We start from the raw sequence: 18,647 nt of genomic DNA on the forward strand, positions 1-18,647 counted from the left end.
AACGGTGGTAGATGGTTCGTAAGGAGATGAGATAATGATTGAGATTGGTAATGAGAAGGAATTGTTAATGAGAATGGATTGATAATGAGTATGTTTGTTTGGGATGAGATTATTAATATCGTGTTTGTTTCACATGGGATATGATTGGATTATAATATAAATTTCCATTTTTGCCCCTTCCCCCACCCATCCCATACAACAACACACGCACACAGGGGAAAAAACCCAAGGAAAAAAGTAAAAACACCCAGCACACAAACGCACTACTTTTCCCTCCTTTTCTCTCTCTCTCTCTCTCTCTCTCTCTCTCTCCCCACACCCGGAGGCGGGGGGCTGCTGCCCCGGATTTTCAGGCTCACTCCGGTCTCGCTTCGATGATCGGAAGCGTTCACTTTATAGAGCTCGTCGAGTAGAATAACTATGCAAAAATCAGCTTAATTGAATATCATTAAATGCCTGATCGGAGCCCATATAACTCTCGGTCCATGGGTTATAGTGGATTTGATCCAGTGTTTCGGATCCATTCTTTTTAAGATAAAAAGGTTCCGATCAGATACTTAATGATATCCAATTAAGCTGATTTTTTGCATAGTTATTCCACTCGACGAGCTCTACAAAATGAGCGTTTTCGATCATTGGAACGAGACCGGAATGGGCCTGAAAATCCGGAGCAGCAGCCCCCCGCCTCCCACCACACCCACAGAAAAACCCAACCCAGCAGAGGTTACGACGATGACGATGATGTCTATGACAACGAAGACAATGACCCAACCAAGTTCATTATCAAGGTCTCTTTGCAACCCCAAAACCCTTTAGAGCCCGTTTCAGAATACTTTCTTAAAAAATAAGTACTTATTTTATATTTTCAAATTTAAAAATAATGTAAATAAAAATAATTTTTTAATTTTTTTTGCACCGTATTAAAGATCTTAATGAGATCTTTCAAACAAGATCCATAATGCATATTTTTATATTTCAATAAACCCATCATATTTTAGCTTGAAATTGTCTTCTTAAAAAATAAGTACTTATTTCGCGTTCCGAAACGGGACCTCTCTCTCTCTCTCTCTCTTGCGCGTGGGACCTTCACACAAGTGATCAGAGCTGTTGAATTTATTTACAACATGTTTCCAAGAGCTCCTGTAAAAATCCAACACCTTCAAATAAAGATAAGGGCTTGATCGGATCATTCAGCTGATTTCTGTCAAATTTGACAAGATAAAATTGAATGAGCCGATTAAGTTCTTATCAATATCCGAATGAGTTGATTTTTTACGGAACCTCTTAAAAACATGTTTTAAACGAATTAAACGACTACGATTATTCGCGTGGGGCTCCGATTAATTTTGTCTCAAATATTTTGTCTCTTGAACTAGCCCCATAGAATTTACTCATAAATACGTGCTTGACATTTTCTCCCGTTAAACTACTCAGGAAGGGATGTCCATTAATAATTGGGCAAATTTTCGTACTTGTCCTTGTAGTTTTATGGTTGTCTCACTTTCGTCCATCTAGTTTCAAAGTGCTCTAATTTCGTCCCTGTAGTTTGTTTTACATTTCAAATTGGTAAAATCGTTAACACCGTTAATGAAACTAACGGGAAAAAAAAAGTGTTCCAATTTTCAATCTGTTTGAACTGGTGCCAAAATCTTATTTTTTTGATCATTTTATCTTAGATGATCGTAATGAATTTTTGGCTCTAAGGCCTTTCAACGAGCACCCGAAGACTCCTTATTTAGTTTCAGAGCTCTCTTAGGGTGCTCATTGAAAGGCCTTAGAACCAAAAATTTATTATGACCATTTAAGATAAAATGATCAGAAAAATAAGATATTTACACCGGTTCAAACGGATTGAAAATTGGAATACTTATTTATTTATTTTTTTTCCGTTAGTTTCGTTAACAGTGTTAACGATTTTACCAATTTAGAACGTAAAACAAACTACATGGACGAAATTAGAGCACTTTGAAACTAGAAGGACGAAAGTGAGACAACCGTAAAACTACAGGGATGACTACGAAAATTTGCCTTTAATAATTCGATCAATTCAAGTACAGAATGTACTACGTTAAGATAAGTGCAATAGTGCCGTTAAAAAAAAGTAAAATTAAGTGCAATAGTGCTCCCCGAAAGGAAAATAAGTCCTTATTTTTTAAGAAGGCAATTTCAAGCTCAAAAATAATGTGTTTATGCAAATTATTTTCGTATCAATATGGATCTTGTTTGATAAATCTCATTAAGATCTTTAATACGGTGCAAAAAAAATTGAAAAATTATTTTTCATTTATATTATTTTTAAGTTTAAAAATGTGAAATAAGTACTTATTTTTTAAAAAAGTGTTCTGGAACGGGACTTAATATATTTTTAAAATGGTTAAAGTCTATTGTCCTCCATTTCTTTCTTTCAGCTCACCCTTTTGCCATTGCGGGTAATTGTAATAGCGCTGTAACTGGAAAGGCAACGGAAAGGATTTCATTAGCAGAATGGCATGCTATGGTCTTCGCCAAACTCGGGTTGCTTGTTGACCTCATCCAGATAATGTATCAGAATCGAAAAGAATCTCCATTTCAAACTCGCCCCGCCACCAAGGCCATTTCCGTCGCAGCAGTATGCATTTCTGGCTTCGCAGCAGCAGCTCTACTCAAATCCAAAGCAGTGAGAGTGGAGGAGGAGGAGGAGGAACAAACCACTGGGCATTTTCTCTACTGCCATCGAATCCTCAACATGCTTGTCCTGATCTCAGGTATCCATGCATGTAATTAAACCCCTTCGGTTTTGTCGGTTTTTAAGATATAATTTTCACATCATATCAATTATATCGGTTTTGCAATTCTGTGAATCAGAACTGACCATCAATTGCAATAACCGAATCAATCCGTTGTGCGTTGAAGTAGTTTGAAGCTATCGGTTTAGGCCTCAAAATGCAGTAGTTTTCAAATTGTACAAATACAATATTTTACATGGTTGAAAAAATTAAGAAGCAATGGTTCGGTTTTAATTAATTGGTGTGCAAATCTTAATTTTAAACCCAAAATTGAACCGAAATTTGACATGTTTAGTATTTCAAAAACCAAATGCGCCAAAACTAATTTAAAAACTGATCTTCAAAATTGTTTGCTTGGGTTTGATTGATGCTATCTGTTTGGTTTGATGGTTTTCTTTTTCATCCCTGATTTCAGGTGTTGTTACCATGTCCTGCCTTGTGTCCGTCTTCATCCCAGATGGGCTTGGTTGGATTGTGTTTGTCTCATGTGCTAGTTCCATCTCTGCTCTAGTCGTGGGTTGGCATTTCCTTTTTCTACCCATTTTCAAAAGAACCAAATCCGGCCATGGTGAATCGAGGCCCAGCATGGTGTAGTTCTCCATCTTTATCACATTTGTCCCATTTCCACTGTCTCTAATCCTTATACATACATATGTAGTAGCAAAAATATCCGTGCTATATATGGGATGAACCAAGATAAAATATTAGTAAAAGCTGTATTATGGTCGAATACTAGGTCTATAGCTTAAATAAATTTATGAATTCCCTTTTTAATCATATCATGTGTGAAGCATCATAATGTAGAACCCTTAAAAGTGATGAGAATAGAGGTCTTGTTGTAAACTTATGTTGGCCTTATATGCTAATTGCAACTTTTTACCATTTTAAATACTGTTTCTTGCATTACAAACACTGTCACACCAGTCACCATGTATGTCTCCTCCAAATGAAATTTGAAGTGATGAGAATAGAGGCTTGTTGTAAATTCATTGGCCTTATATATATGCTAATTGCAACCTTTTACAATTTTAAATACCGTATCTTGCATTACGAACACTATCACACTCACCATGCGTGTCTTCTCCAAATTAATGTAATCGAAAGCGATGAGAATAGAGGCTTATTGTAAACTCATTGGCCTTATATATGCGTTAATTGCAACCTTTTACAATTTTAAGTACCGTTTCTTGCATTATGAACAATAATGTGCCAAGCCAGTCACCACATGTGTCTCCTCCAATGTAATCTACCTGAGAAAATAAGGGAGACCCAAATGCAATTCAATCTACTATCCTGCACCAAGGAGAAGGAGTTGTACTTTCAAAACTCAGGTTCTGCTTCTAATAAGCAGTCCATGAAGAGAAAGAACTCCTTGGAATTCTCTGCATGCGTTGATGAGTTAAGTCAAGGAAGGACTTATTTCTTTGAGTTCACGGAACACTATAGTTTCGATTCTGTCGACCTGCAATTCAAACCAAAATTGCCTTCTTTATTATTGCGCTTGAGCTTTCACCCTCAAATTGAAGATTAAAATTTGTATTTATGGTCTGGATATGGTCTCCCATAATCCATAACTTCAGATTTTCAATACGATTTGTGTACTACACAGTATACTATATATGTGAAGGCAACAAACATAAAGAAGACATCAATGTAACATGTTGACCTTTTCATCTAGTACTACACCAAAATTAAACCAAACAAGACAACGAAAGAGGAATCAAAGACAGTTAGCGAAATGGTTAGGTTAGCCATGATTATGCTAACTCATGGCTTCTGAGGCGGATTTCTTCTCAGTGAATTGGGCAGGGCAGGTTCAAGTAATCCGATCGTAACCGCATAAGATGAAGAAATCATAAACAGAGAGAGAGAGAGAGAGAGAGAGAGAGAGAGAGAGAGAGAGAGGATCAGGTCACCTACAAATTTTAGGGTGTTTAAGAATTGGGAGCCTTTGTGTTTTAAGTTTGGGGTTTTTTAGATCCCAACCCTTTTTTTAGCTTTGGTTTTAAAATAGTCCTTTACATATTATTTCTACCAAATCTTTTTAAAATAGACCTGATCCATATTAATTCGAATAAAAATACCATTGACTATGAGAACTGCCTTTGTCAAAACTGTGTCTATGAGAACTGTATCTATAAGAACTGTCTATTAGAATTGTCTACGTGAACTGGCTATGAGAACTGAAAAATACAGAGTTCACATAACCTCACCACACACTAATACACACAGTTCACATAGCCCATCACACAATTCACATAATCGAAAATACACAGTTCACATAGTCTCACCACACATACTTCACATAGCTCATGACACGTACAATTCACATATGCAAGTCACATAACCTCAACACATACTAAAATACAATTCACATAGTCTTACCGCACACACTTTACATAACCGGACGCGGGGGGCTGCTGTCCCAATTTTGGGCCCCACCCCGGTCTCGCTCTGATGATCTGAATCGTTCACTTTGTAGAGCTCGTCAAGTAGAACAACTATGCGAAAAATCAGCTTAATTGGATATCATTAAGTACCTGATCGGAGCCCATATAACTCTCAGTCCATGGGTTACAGTGGATTTGATCCAATGTTTCTGATCCATTCTTTTTAAGATAAAAAGGTTCCGATCAGGTACTTAATGATATCCAATTAAGCTAATTTTTTGCATAGTTGTTCTACTCAATGAGCTCTACAAAGTGAACGATTTAGATCATCGGAGCGAGACCGGGGTGGGCCCCAAAATGGGGTGCAGCAGCACGCTGCCCTTTGGGGACAGCAGCCCCCCTCCCTCCTACATAACCCACCACACAATTCACATAGCTCTAATACACACTGAAATACACAGTTCACATACTCCTATCACAGTTCACATGTACAGTATTAATTAAGTTTGTGACACTTACCCCTTTCTGGTTGGATAATACTACATATGTCCCAAAATATTTGTCCGGTCCGCAAAACAAGGACTAAAAACTAATGCATTTCTTTTAAAAAAAATTCATTTATTTTTCATAAATTAAAAGAACTCGTCAAGATCTAGTAAATTGTTGAAAAAAATTTAAATTTTTCTTGCAAAACTTGAATTATTTTTACGTTCTCATTTTGCGGACCGGATAAACATTTTGGGACATAAGTAATATTTATTAATGGTACCGAGCAAAAAAAAAAAAGTAATATTTATTAATGATGACTGAGGAGTATTTTTTTACATATATGTTGTTCTTGGCAGGATCAGAGTTTTGTGAGTCCATAAAGGGGCCCAAATATTGACTTTGGAGGGGTTTGATGGATAAGTTATGGGGTGAGCTGATCCCGCGGGGTAACTTCCGTTATTATCCCCAAAGAGAGCTGCTATTCCCCCCTCCCCTGACACACACACCCCCCGGCCCCACCTCCCTTTTTCCGAAATTACCCCCGCCTCTCTCTCTCTCTCTTCCTTTTCTTTTTTTCTTTCTTTACAGTTTCTTTCCTTCTTTCTTTTTTTTCCTTTTCTTTCCATTCCGGTTTGATTTTTTTTTTTCATTTTTTTTCATTTTCTTTCTTTTTAGTTTGAATTTTTTTTCTCTTTAATAATAGGTTCAAGTCTAATTCTAGGTTTTGTAAAATAATTATGAAAAAAAAAAGTGTTTCAATTGATCATGTTTATACGACTGTTTTATTTTTCTTTTTTTGTCCTTTATAGATTAAAAAATATAGTTACGAAAATAAGTGTTTCAATTTCCAAATATTTCATCCTAAATGGTCGTAGTAAATTTTTTAATACACATATTTTTTAACTATGTTTTAATATATAAACGGTGTAAAAAATAAGTATTTCAATTTTCAATCCATGTTACTAATCAAACTATTATTTCTTACATTTAAAAAATTTGTTCTTTCTTTCTTACACAATAGGTTCAAGTCTAATTCTAGATTTTTTAAAGTAATTGAGAGAGAGAAAAAAAGTGTTTCAATTGATCATGTTTATCCGACTATTTTTTTCTCCTTTATAGATTAAAAAATATAGTTACAAAAATAAGTGTTCCAATTTTCAATCCGTTTGAATCGGTGCAAAGTTGTTATTTTTCTGATCATTTCATCTTAAATGGTCGTAATAAATTTTTGGTTCCAAGGCCTTTCAATGGACATCCTAAGGACATCTTAAATGGTCATAATCAAAAGCAAATTATTTTTAAAGTTAACAATATTGAGATAAAAGATGGCTCACAATGGTATAATCAAACTTAACAACATTTTTAGAAATAATCAAATTTTGGGTTTTGGATAACCAAAACTAGCAACATTTTTCAATAATCAAAATTTGTGGATCTCGCACCACATAAGTTAACTGGTTCTAAAATTTATGTACACGCGTGTTTCAAATGGTATTTTCTTCTTATTTTCTTCGCCTTCTTTATATCTCATTTTCTTCCGCCACAAACTCTTTCTTTTTCTTTTCCTCCAAAAGTGAAGTTCATATTTTTCAATTATTTACAATTCAACTCATTGTCGCCGCATTAAGGTATTTCACGTTTTTTTTTATTCTTTTTTCGTTCTTCTCCCCTGTGGTTGAATACATAAAAAACCTTACATTTTTTTATAAATTCAAGAACACATCTGTTGTTTTTTTTTTTTGAGTACATTTTTTTTCCAAATTCATAATATTAGGGAAGGAAGTCACCAATTTTTTTTCCAAAATTAAAGGAGAAAATCGATATATTTTTGCCAAAAAAAAAGTGTAATGGAGAGAAGTGATCAATAGTGGAAAACACAAGAGGAGAGAGTGGAATTGTAGTATATCCCTTATTTTAGTTATGGACTAGAAGTGACCATTGTGGACCTCAATATTGTTAAGCTTAGCAACCTCTTAAATGGATAATCAAAAGCTGATGTGTCAACTTTTAATTATTCATTTTTGATTATGCCACTGTGGATGGCCTAAGAGAGTCTTAGAACTAAAAAATAAGTCTTAAGGTGTTTTGTTGAAAGACCTTAAAAAGATATGAGTAATTAAATAAAGAAATAAATTAAAATAATATGATCAGAATAAAAAAAATTTCACACCCGTTCAAACGCATTAAAAATTGAAGCACTTAATCTTTTAACCATATTTTTTAATATATATAAACGGTCTAAAAAAATTAAGTGCTTAAATTTTCACTCCGTTTGAATCGGTGCAAAGATCTTGTCAATATAATCAGAATAACAAGATCTTTGCACCGATTCAAACGAAGCGAAAATTTGAGCACTTAATGTTTTTTTATACCGTTTATATATTAAAAAATATGGTTAAAAAATTAAGTACTTCAATATTTAATGCGTTTGAACGGGTGTGAAGATCTTTTTATTTTGATCATATTATTCTAAAGAGACATAATCAAATTTTGTCTCTAAGGCTCTCATAATTACGTTTCTGCTCCATAGGATTGCAAATTGATGGTGAGAATTTTTTTCAACCCAAACGTTACCGTTTTAGGGGCTAGCAGAGCCCAGGACCAATTAAAATTAAAATGGCGGAGAGAGGTAATTAAAAGGGCTGAGGGAGGGTAAAAACGGAAAAAAGATGTAGGACCGGGAGGGGTGTGGTGTCAGGGGGGGTGGGAAAAGCAATTTACATCCCCAAATGGTTGAATTTTTGAAATTGATTATTTTTATGGCACTAAATAAATATGGGTCATCACCAAATTACTATCAAAAAGGTAAATTTGTTTCATTTGTTTGGTTTTATAGAAAATGTAAAAAAAGAGAAGAACAATTTTAACTTTTATTATTTAAAATTTCATTTGTCATCTTAATTTAAGAAACAAAAAAAAACTTCTTTTTTCTTTCCCTTTTCTTTCTGTGTTTGGAACTTTTGGAAGAAGAAGAAAAAATAGAAAATTTAAAAATCTCCCCTCCCTTGCTTGGTTGATTGTGGAAAAAGAGAAGAAACATGAAAAAAGTAAAGAAGAACAGAATAGTAAAAAATTGCTATCAACTTTCACCACATTTTCCTTCTTAATCGTTTTCTCTTCTTTTTCTCTTTCTTTTTACAAGTTCCAATTATTATTGTTTTTTCTCTTCCCTTTTTTGGTTTAGAAAGAAAAAACCAAACGGACCCTTACGTTATCCTCTTCATTTTTTGGGTAAGAAAATCTTCTTTTGTTTTTTCCCCCCACGAGTTCCAAAGCCAATTTGCAGTCCCAAATCGAAGTTCGCTGAAACAATGGTGAATCTCTCTCTCTCTCTCTCTCTCTCTCTCTCTCTCTCTCCGTATACGCAATATGTATATTCATGGATAATACAATCTTCGTCACCGTATTTCTTGCTCTTTCTGTTGGAACCAACTGAAATGAGTCACCAATCGTCTAACAATTGCGATTCACAATCAGGCGGGTAGCGTGGAGGAGCAAAAGAAGCTCAAGCTATATTCTTACTTCCGGAGTACTTGCTCTCACCGAGTTCGGATTGTTCTCAAATTGAAAGGTTCTCTCTTATCAATTTCTGGTTTGATCAATCTGTTGTTTTTGCGAATTTTCGATTTCTTCTCAAAACCCTGACCATTGTTCTGCTGATGATTGAATTATTTTTACTGTTGCGGTTTGGTACAGGCCTGGAGTATGAATACAAAGCAGTTAATTTGCTGAAAGGGGAGCACTTCAGTCCTGGTGAGTAGTTCTTACTTACTGGGTTCTTAACTACATTTAAAGTGTGCTTTGGGTTGTTTACCGGGAAAAAAAGAAGAAGTGTGCTTTGGGCAGTGGCGGAGCGAGGAATCAAAGGGGCCGAACTATGAGAGAAATTTTGGTTGGATGATTTTGCAAAGATGAAATCCACTCATTCAAGTTTGTATGGAACAATTTTGATGAGTTAAAGAATTGATCTTGAAATGTTTTCTAATAAAATGGTTTAATTACCAAAAACAAATACTGAAATATTGTTTCTATCATATCGTCCGATGGCTTTCTATATCATTAGTACACATAATTCATCATGATTTGGCGTGCTCAAAATGAAGATTGTATTTACTTTTTCATTATGGTTGAAATTTTATAATCTTTCTATAAATATCTGCCAAAACTATGTAGGTCTTGTCTTGTCAAACATGTCTGGTAAAAATAAAAAAAGCCTCTCTCTCTCTCTCTCTCTCTCTCTCTCTCTCTCTCTACTTCAAAATGTCTATGAGAAACCCTTTAGTTTCAATTTTTGGTTTTCGCACTCTCTACTGGATTTCTCTGTCTTTACTGTTAGAACCAAGTGTTCTCTCTCATATGTTAAGGTTGGGTTTGAAAAGGAAAACAGTTACTTTCATAATGTTAAGGTTGGGTTTGAAAAGCAAAACAGTTACTTTCATAATGTTAAGGTTGGGTTTGAAAAGGAAAACAGTTACTTTCATAATGTTAAGGTTGGGTTTACATAATTCAAATCCCGCCGCATGGATTCATATTTTGCAACTGCAGGCCTGTGACCCAAATGTTATCGGTGCCCAATATTGCTTTGACTATTCTTGTATGCTTTATTGATTGATTTTTGTCTGTTACTGGTTGTAGAGTTTACAAAGCTCAATCCAATTGGTTATGTGCCGGTGTTGGTGGATGAGGACATTGTAGTTTCCGACTCTTTTGCAATCTTGTTGGTGAGTGGCTTGGGCATTTATCCTCTTCACCTCATGTCAGTGGCATTGCAAATGGTTGTAATACCATCTTCGAACTTTTCAACACGTTCTTTATGATTTGCAGTATCTGGAAGAGAAATATCCTCAACATCCGCTGTTGCCTCGTGATCTTCAGAGAAGAGCAATCAACTACCAGGTACAGGTCATTTAGCTTATTATCAGTTTTTTTGAGCTGTATTCACCAGCCCGTCACAAGTGGGGTATGGATACCTCCAGAGACAAATTGAGACGATACTGGCCAAATTAGTTACCAGTGATGGAGTTAGTTTCCACAAGGATATTTCTCGGAAGTTCCCTGTGTTCTTTTGAACAGTGGTACTGTCAAATGAAATGTCAGACCACCTGATTTTGTTCTTGTGAGGACTGAGGAGTACAATGAAGTCCATTGACTTTTTCAATCCAATCACAAAACACGAAGTAAGAACATAGAAATCTTTTGAACTCCATTCAACAGAAAACAGATGTTCTGGTCCTACTGGTACTTCCGTTCTTGGTTTCTCACTCAGACGTGATCCACTTTTGTTTTGCCTAGACCAAGCAAGACAAAATGAAACACAAAATGGATTAAAAAAAAAAATAGTACGAGAAAGTGTAACTCCTTTCCATTTTGGAGGCCAGGGGCCAGGGATTATGTGATTGTTCTCTTTTTTTAAAACCACGTATTCAAATCCCAAATTGTATTGTAAATTTATTGCATTTCTCCACTGTTATGAGTTGACTGATTTCTACCACACATCCCCTGTAAATTTTCCCTCTTCTTTTGAACTACTGTTCAAGTTGAAGTACCATTTTTGGTTTCTGAACTATATCAGTTGTTTTTACTACGTCATCATTTCATCCTATTTTTACTTCCTTGGACTAACCCTCAGTGAATTATTAATTTGAGCTATAGGCTGCAAATATTGTTTCTTCAAGTATACAGCCTTTTCAGAACATATGTGTGCTGGTGAGTAATGGAGCTGGGTCAGTGTTCTGAGATTAGTGTTTCATTGCTGAAATCTGTATAATGCTTTCATCACATTGTTTTTAAGGGTAGTACAATAAGTGCCTTTCTTTCCCTCCTGCCTTTCAATCTGCAGAAGTATATTGCGGAGAAAGTTAATCCAGATGAGCAGTATGTTTGGGCTAGGAATCATATTGGGAAAGGTTTTGCAGGTAAGCATTTCCTGTAGATGAAATTTGGGGAGTTTTTCCCAATTAGATAAATCTGTCATACCTTTTTGGATGAAGTTTTTATTTTTTAATGTTTTCTTATGCCAATGAATGTTTTTCCATTGGTATTAGCTTCATGCGATATATGTTTCATTGTTAGGTGTTACCATTTGCTTCGATTCTACAAGTGCATTTCTTTGTGCATACTGTTCTTCTTTAACTCCCTTCAGTGTCAGGACATTTTATTAAACCACTATTACGAAAATATGCTTGGATCTCTATTGGATAAATCTGGTAATGGTTTAAAATTTAGTCTAAGTCCAGAACTGCCTTTCTACAGTCTGGCCTATTTATAAACAGATTTAGAAGCTACGAAATGATTGCATCTACCGTTTTGGTACTGAGATGAAGTTATGAACACATTTAGTGTAAGCTGCAAAATAGTGTCTCTTGACATGTGAAAATTTTCAGTGCTGAAACTAGTCATTAGCATCATCACCTGTCAGTAATACAGAGAACTTGAAATGGTAGATGTTACCTTGTTATCTCCTTAAATGTCCATGTTCTCCTTGACCAGAAGCCCTTACTGTTCACACACTGTTTGTAAACCTACTTTAAGTGGCATCTCAGGATGAAAAGGTGAAAGTTGACTGCAATTGATCTCGGTTGATCTCACACATGTTCCTGCAGCTCCAGTACTATGGATATCATGTCCTGCACTTTATGTTTTTTGGCCCTACAACGTATGCCCTAGTTAATGTAAGCAGCTTTATTTATGCCGTGAGGATGTACAAACGGCTTTTTTGACACGGACAAATAAGTTCTGGTGTTTTAAAATGATTGTATCAACACACTCAGCGAGACTGCATCAATCAATCTTACTGAACTGTCAAAGCTAGTATTAGTTAATTCATTAAGTATTATCTCTGGATGGGAGGAGTGGAGTGTTGGAAGTGCACCATTTGCATGTCTTCTCCTCCCCATAGATTGGTATGTGAGAGATTGATCTACTGTTAGGCCCTGTAAAAAATACGCTGTCTATTTGTGTTATTTAGGCTTATTATGTTTTTGTAAGTATCAATTTGTATTCTGCATCGTCAATAATACTTTTATCTTCTTGTTAATCCTTGACCAAATACAACGCCATTTTGACTTTTGAGTTGGGGGCAAATCATTTGCCTGTTTGAATTTCTGGGCAAACACTGACTGCTTATAAGTTTTGAGTTGCTGTGATATGAATAGGGTTACTTAGAAGATTTTGTTGAATTTCAACTTATTTCAATGTACACATGTTGCAGCACTTGAGAAGTTATTACATGACTATGCTGGGAAATATGCCACTGGAGATGAAGTCTATCTGGTTTGTTTCTTCCCTGCTATCTGTGTTCAACACAGGAAAGGATGTTCATAACCGCAAAGTGTACATGGGCACATATAACTCTTTCTCAATTCTTTTCTGTTAGGATCCAGATTGTTTCTCAGTACAACGGCTCTGGAAATGGATCGACTCTTTAAACCAATCAAAACCCTTTCTAGTGGCAAACTAGATTTCTAAATATGAACTCAGAATGTTATTTGAACCACAGTCTAAACCCAGTCTAAACACAATTATGAACTAGACCCATGGGTCAGTAGTCCCTAAGCAGGAATTGTACCAAATATCGGTCCAGATACTAGGATTTAACATGACAATGTTACTTTTCATACTGTAGCAATTTTTTGCGTGGAACGACACCTGATTCAAAAACTTTAGTTGCATTGCTTTAGAGCGAGTACTTATTAGATTATTAATGCTCAAGGGGGCATTGCCTATGTCTTTGAAGTTTTTAATGATTTATTAACCCACAGTGAAATTTTGTTGTTTCACATGCTACGTAATATAATTTGGCTATTGCTTGCAGGCAGATTGCTTTATAGCACCTCAGCTTTATATAGCAATCAATTGGTTCAGTCTTGATATGGTAACACCAATCCTTTATCTCATGATCAAGTTAATTTGTTGTGACTTATGTTTCAACGTTATAATGTGCATGTAGAAGTTCTAGCGTCCTTATTTCCCCAAGAAAGGTGGGGAAGAAAGGGAGCAGTCCATATTGGTGGGCTGTGAACTATCCCTGCTCTCTTCTTTTCTTTTGTGGATCTGATGCTTGACGCTGGTGTATAGGAATTGTAGTTTATGGTGATCCCCGTTCTGTACAATGGATTGTTTAAAGCTATTTTTATCTTCCCCATCAAATGTTTAATAAGACACTGCAAACACTTAAATGTCTAATATATGGTTGACATTCCTGATTGTGACAGTATTATAGAAAGGATCACATCTATACCTTAGTTGCAGGAACCTTCAACCATGCCCATGTTTCTTCGACGGAAACGCGTTTCCACGTTCCCGTCGAAGGAAACTCCAAGAAACCCGTCCCAATGACGACGGGAACTCGTTCCTTACCTAGACGGGAACTTACACCCAAAAAACGGTTGAGAGACTTACGATTCAAGTTGCAATTGGTACCTTTAAAGTTGTTTTGACATTGTTAGTGAGCACATCTGATATTAACTTTCTAGAGTCATATTAATGCCCTTAACTTTTACGCCTACTTAATATGCGCAAGAACTCTATTGTGTAATCATGTGCTACAATAAAAATGTTGAAATATAACTAGAAACTTATAATTTTAATAGTAATATTTTATGTGGTAGAATAATATTTTTATATTGACATTTAACAATATAAAATTCCAAAATATATTTATAATTTTAATAATTTTTCCTGACCGCTCCCAATGGCGTTCCCACACTTCTGTGATCATCCGCTCCCCCGCTCCCGCTCCCGCTCCCGCTCCCGTCCCCGCTCCCGCTTCATGTAACTAAGATCTATACATTCATGTGCAAAGCTTATTCTAAATTTCAGCTTCTAAGTTTTTCCTCTGATGAACTTGGAACACCGTTGATTTCAAATGGTGCTTTATCTCCTTAGGATTTGATCTTTGTTCAATGACTCTCTCTCTCTCTCTCTCTCTCTCTCTCTCTCTCTCTCTCTCTCTCTCTCTCTCATTCATATGTGCACCTCACTGTGCATGAAATTACTGCTTGTTCCCTAGCTGCTTGTTACATAACATTGATGCTTTCTTATCATTCTTTATCTTCATATGCTACTGTTTCAAATTTCTTGTTGGTCTTTTTGCAGACTCCGTATCCACTTCTGTCTAGGTTGAATGAGGCATACAATCAGCTACCTGCCTTTGTAGATTCTGCGCCAGAAAACCAGCCGGATACACCAGTTTAGGTGTTGAGTTGAGGTAACTGAGGAATATGAAAGTACTTGTCATTGTATGCTTGACCACTAAGCCTGTGGTAGGATCATGGATTTTGTGGGGATGGAGAGGTAGAGGAAATTATGAAGGGGCTAATGTAGTGAAAAAGCTAACCACGATTGTTTTGGCCCCTATCATTTTGCTTTCCCTCATTAGATCCCCGCACACGATCCAAACACAGCCTAAGCATTGGGGTTCTAGTGTTTTGCTATGCTTGGTGTTCGCATTTTGCAAGACACAAGGGGACTTGGTAACAAGGCCCTAACACCAATGTTGGCATAGGAGCAGGTACCACTTGGCCTGTAAGTCCAGTGGTGGTTTTGAGGCTTTGATGTCCGTCAATATTTAGATGGCTTTGTTGAGTTTTTGTACTGAATCTTCCTACTTTCTCTTGTTTCTTTTTTTGCCAGCAAAATGGATAGAATTTTCAAGGTGAAGCCCGTGAAGCAAGATTTCGGGCAGAGCTGTTACGATGCTAGCAGACTTTCTTCCACCAAGCTTCGTCTATTTGAGAATTATGACAGAATAAACTAAAGTTGTGTTTATTGTATTAGAACATCTTATATTGTTCCCTGAAGTTCAGCTTGCTCGTTGTTTCAGTGAAATAAAGACGTTTAGTATTCTGGTTAGAAGTTAAGATGTTTAAATCTTTATGTGCTGCTATAATCAAGTCTTGCCCTTCTGTATTCTCCTCTTCGGGGTTGAGCGATTATGTTTGCTGATTTTTGTCAGGGAAAAAAAAAATGTAAGACTAGAGATTAGGGTTCTAAAAGCTGGCTGCCTAGGTGTTAGGCCAGGTGATCCAACTCCTAGATTAGGCACCGACTAGTCAGTTCCTAGGCACCCTTTTTTCTGCTGGACTAGCGTCTATCAATCTTTAGAATATTGGTTGAGATTATGTCATCATATTGTAAACTACTTAAAATGGTTCTGTTTGTGAACTTGTAATAGACCGGGCATAAAATTACAAAGTACATAACTCAACTATTGGTACTGACCTGGTGAGTACATACCGTGTACATACGTCGTGTGGGGCCCACTTCGTGGTTCTACACAAATGATATTTCTGAATGAAAAGTTGAAAATTTGGATCAAGTGCTTATACACATGCAATTGAGAAAAGTTGAAAATTTGGATCAAGTGCTTATACACATGCAATTGAGCTGGTTTTTTATGGGACCATTTAAAAAATAATTTAAAATTCACTAAGGGATCGAATCATTTGTGTGGGATCCTGGAGTGAGCCTCACCCGTGCATGTGTTCACCATATGTACTCACTAGGTCGGTACACTTTGCGTTCTATGTCCAAACCTGGCTTTCTCCCTCTCTCTCCCTCAACCCATGTCAGCTAACCATTCGTTTAATTACGTGGCTCAAAAGATTAATTTCAAGTTATACATTAGCTGCTCGTGGTCCCTTATAAACCACTCCCACCTCCACTCAATAGCCGATGTGGGACTAAGCATTAGAGTGGATTCTCACAATCTTCCCCACTTGGACCGCAACGTCCCTGTTGTGCCCCAAGGTCCATCACTTCCACCCACCAAGCGATGTGTGACAAGTCCCACCTAAACACGACAAGTACCTCAAGCTCCTCACTTGTCGGGTCCACTCGAGCACATCTCCTCGCAGGACCCACTGATAGGCGCGTAAATATTCACATACGCGCCCTTTAATTTATCATTGTTAAGTCTATTTATTTTATTATTTTGGTGTTTTAATATTTAATTTTTGTATTGTAGGTATTTGAAAGCCTATTAAGTTAAAGCCGATTAAAGCATAGATCGGTCCATATTTTGCTCCTACCGTTGCATATCTCGGTGGGCCTCAGAAGGCTACCTTTTATTATCACTTGTTTTGACTGAAATATGGGACAATAGAAAAAGGGATTAGGCCTAAGCCACGGCCCGAGGGTTAGTATCTTTCTGGCTCCCGAAAGACATATAAAAGGACGGAGAACGGGGGCTGCAGGGGAGTTTTATTTTTCAATAGGTTTGATAGAAACAGAGGCATGACTTTTTGCCTGGGAGAGCAGCTTTTGAAAAAGCTTTTGACTGCGGCAGCTTGGAAAAAAGGGAATTAATTCCCACAGAAAAGAAGGAAGTTACAGACGAAGACTGCTCAGAAACGAAGAACGGGGCTGTCACAGCCGTGACTTCTGTTCCGATTTCCTTTTTCCTTTCAACTTTTATTTGAAGCTTTGTTCAATTATTCGTACTCCGGTAACTCGTTTTTAATTCTTGTCCTTTATAAAAGTTATTCACTAGTTTTTGATTAGTTAATATTTCTTGTTTATTTTTCATTCCAAGCAATAGAAGCATGATGCAATCTAGGGTTTCTTTTCTTTCTTTCTTAATTATGAGTGAGTAGTCGTACAAGTAGGATCGCGGGGTGATTAGCACACCGTGACTAGTTCGGGCACTGCTTCTTTTATCAAACAATAGAAAAACGATTTTATGTTGGAAAATACTTCTCGCGGACGAACATGTGCATCGTCGAAGCCCATGTGAACGGGAGAATGGGGGTCCAAAACTCATTCTTCGCTGCGCATGGGTATACGGCGACCATAGGGTCTCGCATCTTGCGGGGTATCTATTTCAATCTAAAATTAAACGTTTTTAGGAACTCCAAACAGAGCAGGTTAATCCGGACTAGTTACAAGTGCTATGAACCATACGACCGTACCTCTTTTAATTATTTGAAAAATACAATCAATTTCTAGATTTTAGTTAATCTCAGCATCAAACTACAAGGGGTGGCTACCTAAGAGCCCATTTAAATTATAACAATCCGAATTTTTAGTCAGCACACATCACCGCCTTTGTGGATTCGACTCTGGTCTTACCGGATATTGTGCTACGTCGGTCTCCGCCCTTCGCTTGGGGCAACCCATTAATTTAGGACTAGGAAATCGTCAAGCACCCATCCCACACTTCCGGTTGGTGAAAGCTCTAATACCACCTGTCACGATCCACGCCAGCTGATGACCTGCTTAATTCTTAACTTAACCACGTGGCTTAAAAAATTAATCTCACGTTAACATAGTAGTTAGCCGCGTTTCATGATATATGGAATTAACTTTTCATACATACTTGTGGGACTCTTCCCAGGGGCGCGCTCTCTCTCCCTCTCGTTGAGGAATTCTCTCTTGTTGAGGAATGTGCACTCATTCTTTCCCAAAACTAAGCTACAGTGGGAGACAATGTAGTTAGGAACCTGAGATATACTTCCCCCATCCCGAAAAAATAATTTAATACGAATAGACGTGTAATTTTTAATGAAAATAATAAAATAATAAAGTATTTTTTAATAAAAAACTTAATTTATTGGATTAAAAATGTTTAACATTGCTACTTTAACCTTTAAAGGCCTTAAACTCTGACGCTTTCAAAGCGGGTGAGCTTCTCTCGATAGATCCTTTATTATTCTAATAATATATGTGGCGAACTTTTTAAAAAAAATTTGAGGAGTCGCCACCTAGAGAATATTTAAAATGGATTTTTCATTTTGAAGTGTCAAAATAAAATATGTAGGAGGTGTTGAATACTTAAGGTGGCGTTTCTGGTAAGCTGGACAACTTCTCGTAGCTATTTGTAATTAATCAAATTGTTTTCACTAAACTAAAAATTGTTAAAAATATGTAAAGGTGTTTTAGTTTAATGGAATAAAACGTGTTGAATATTTTAGTTTAGTGAAAACAACGTAACTTTTGACAAAAAAATTGAACAAAAAAATGTTTAGTGGAAACTAGGACTTTTTTCTGGATCTGAAGATTCGAA

General features: G+C 36.4%; 2 protein-coding genes across 11 annotated transcripts in view; both read left to right on the forward strand.

The window, feature by feature from the left end:
• LOC131306321 (glutathione S-transferase 2-like) overlaps window positions 1-15,496 on the forward strand; it is a 46,873-nt gene extending 31,377 nt beyond the window's left edge. Inside the window, exons 2-12 of one of the 10 annotated variants that reach the window (XR_009193831.1) lie at window positions 8,918-8,958; window positions 9,122-9,215; window positions 9,341-9,397; window positions 10,280-10,365; window positions 10,469-10,540; window positions 11,297-11,350; window positions 11,484-11,559; window positions 12,855-12,916; window positions 13,458-13,517; window positions 14,741-14,907; window positions 15,300-15,496. Coding sequence is in view for 6 of the 10 variants with exons in the window: in XM_058332481.1 (XP_058188464.1) it covers window positions 8,956-8,958; window positions 9,122-9,215; window positions 9,341-9,397; window positions 10,280-10,365; window positions 10,469-10,540; window positions 11,297-11,350; window positions 11,484-11,559; window positions 12,855-12,916; window positions 13,458-13,517; window positions 14,741-14,839 (663 nt within the window). In the remaining 4 variants the exon portion in view is untranslated. Of the gene's footprint in view, window positions 1-8,917; window positions 8,959-9,121; window positions 9,216-9,340; window positions 9,398-10,279; window positions 10,366-10,468; window positions 10,541-11,296; window positions 11,368-11,483; window positions 11,560-12,854; window positions 12,917-13,457; window positions 13,518-14,740; window positions 14,908-15,277 lie in introns of those variants that run through there. The other 9 variants (XM_058332481.1, XM_058332482.1, XR_009193832.1 and 6 more) reach the window with 9 other exon arrangements.
• On the forward strand, window positions 684-3,966 carry LOC131306322 (uncharacterized). The gene is made up of 3 exons (XM_058332487.1): window positions 684-788; window positions 2,443-2,744; window positions 3,181-3,966. The coding sequence occupies exons 1-3, from the start codon at window positions 733-735 to the stop codon at window positions 3,357-3,359; spliced, it is 537 nt and encodes a 178-aa protein (XP_058188470.1). The 5' UTR covers window positions 684-732; the 3' UTR covers window positions 3,360-3,966.
• Window positions 15,497-18,647: the final 3,151 nt, after the last annotated feature.

This window comes from Rhododendron vialii, chromosome 11a (assembly GCF_030253575.1).
Source record: "Rhododendron vialii isolate Sample 1 chromosome 11a, ASM3025357v1".
Classification (NCBI taxonomy): Eukaryota; Viridiplantae; Streptophyta; class Magnoliopsida; order Ericales; family Ericaceae; genus Rhododendron; species Rhododendron vialii.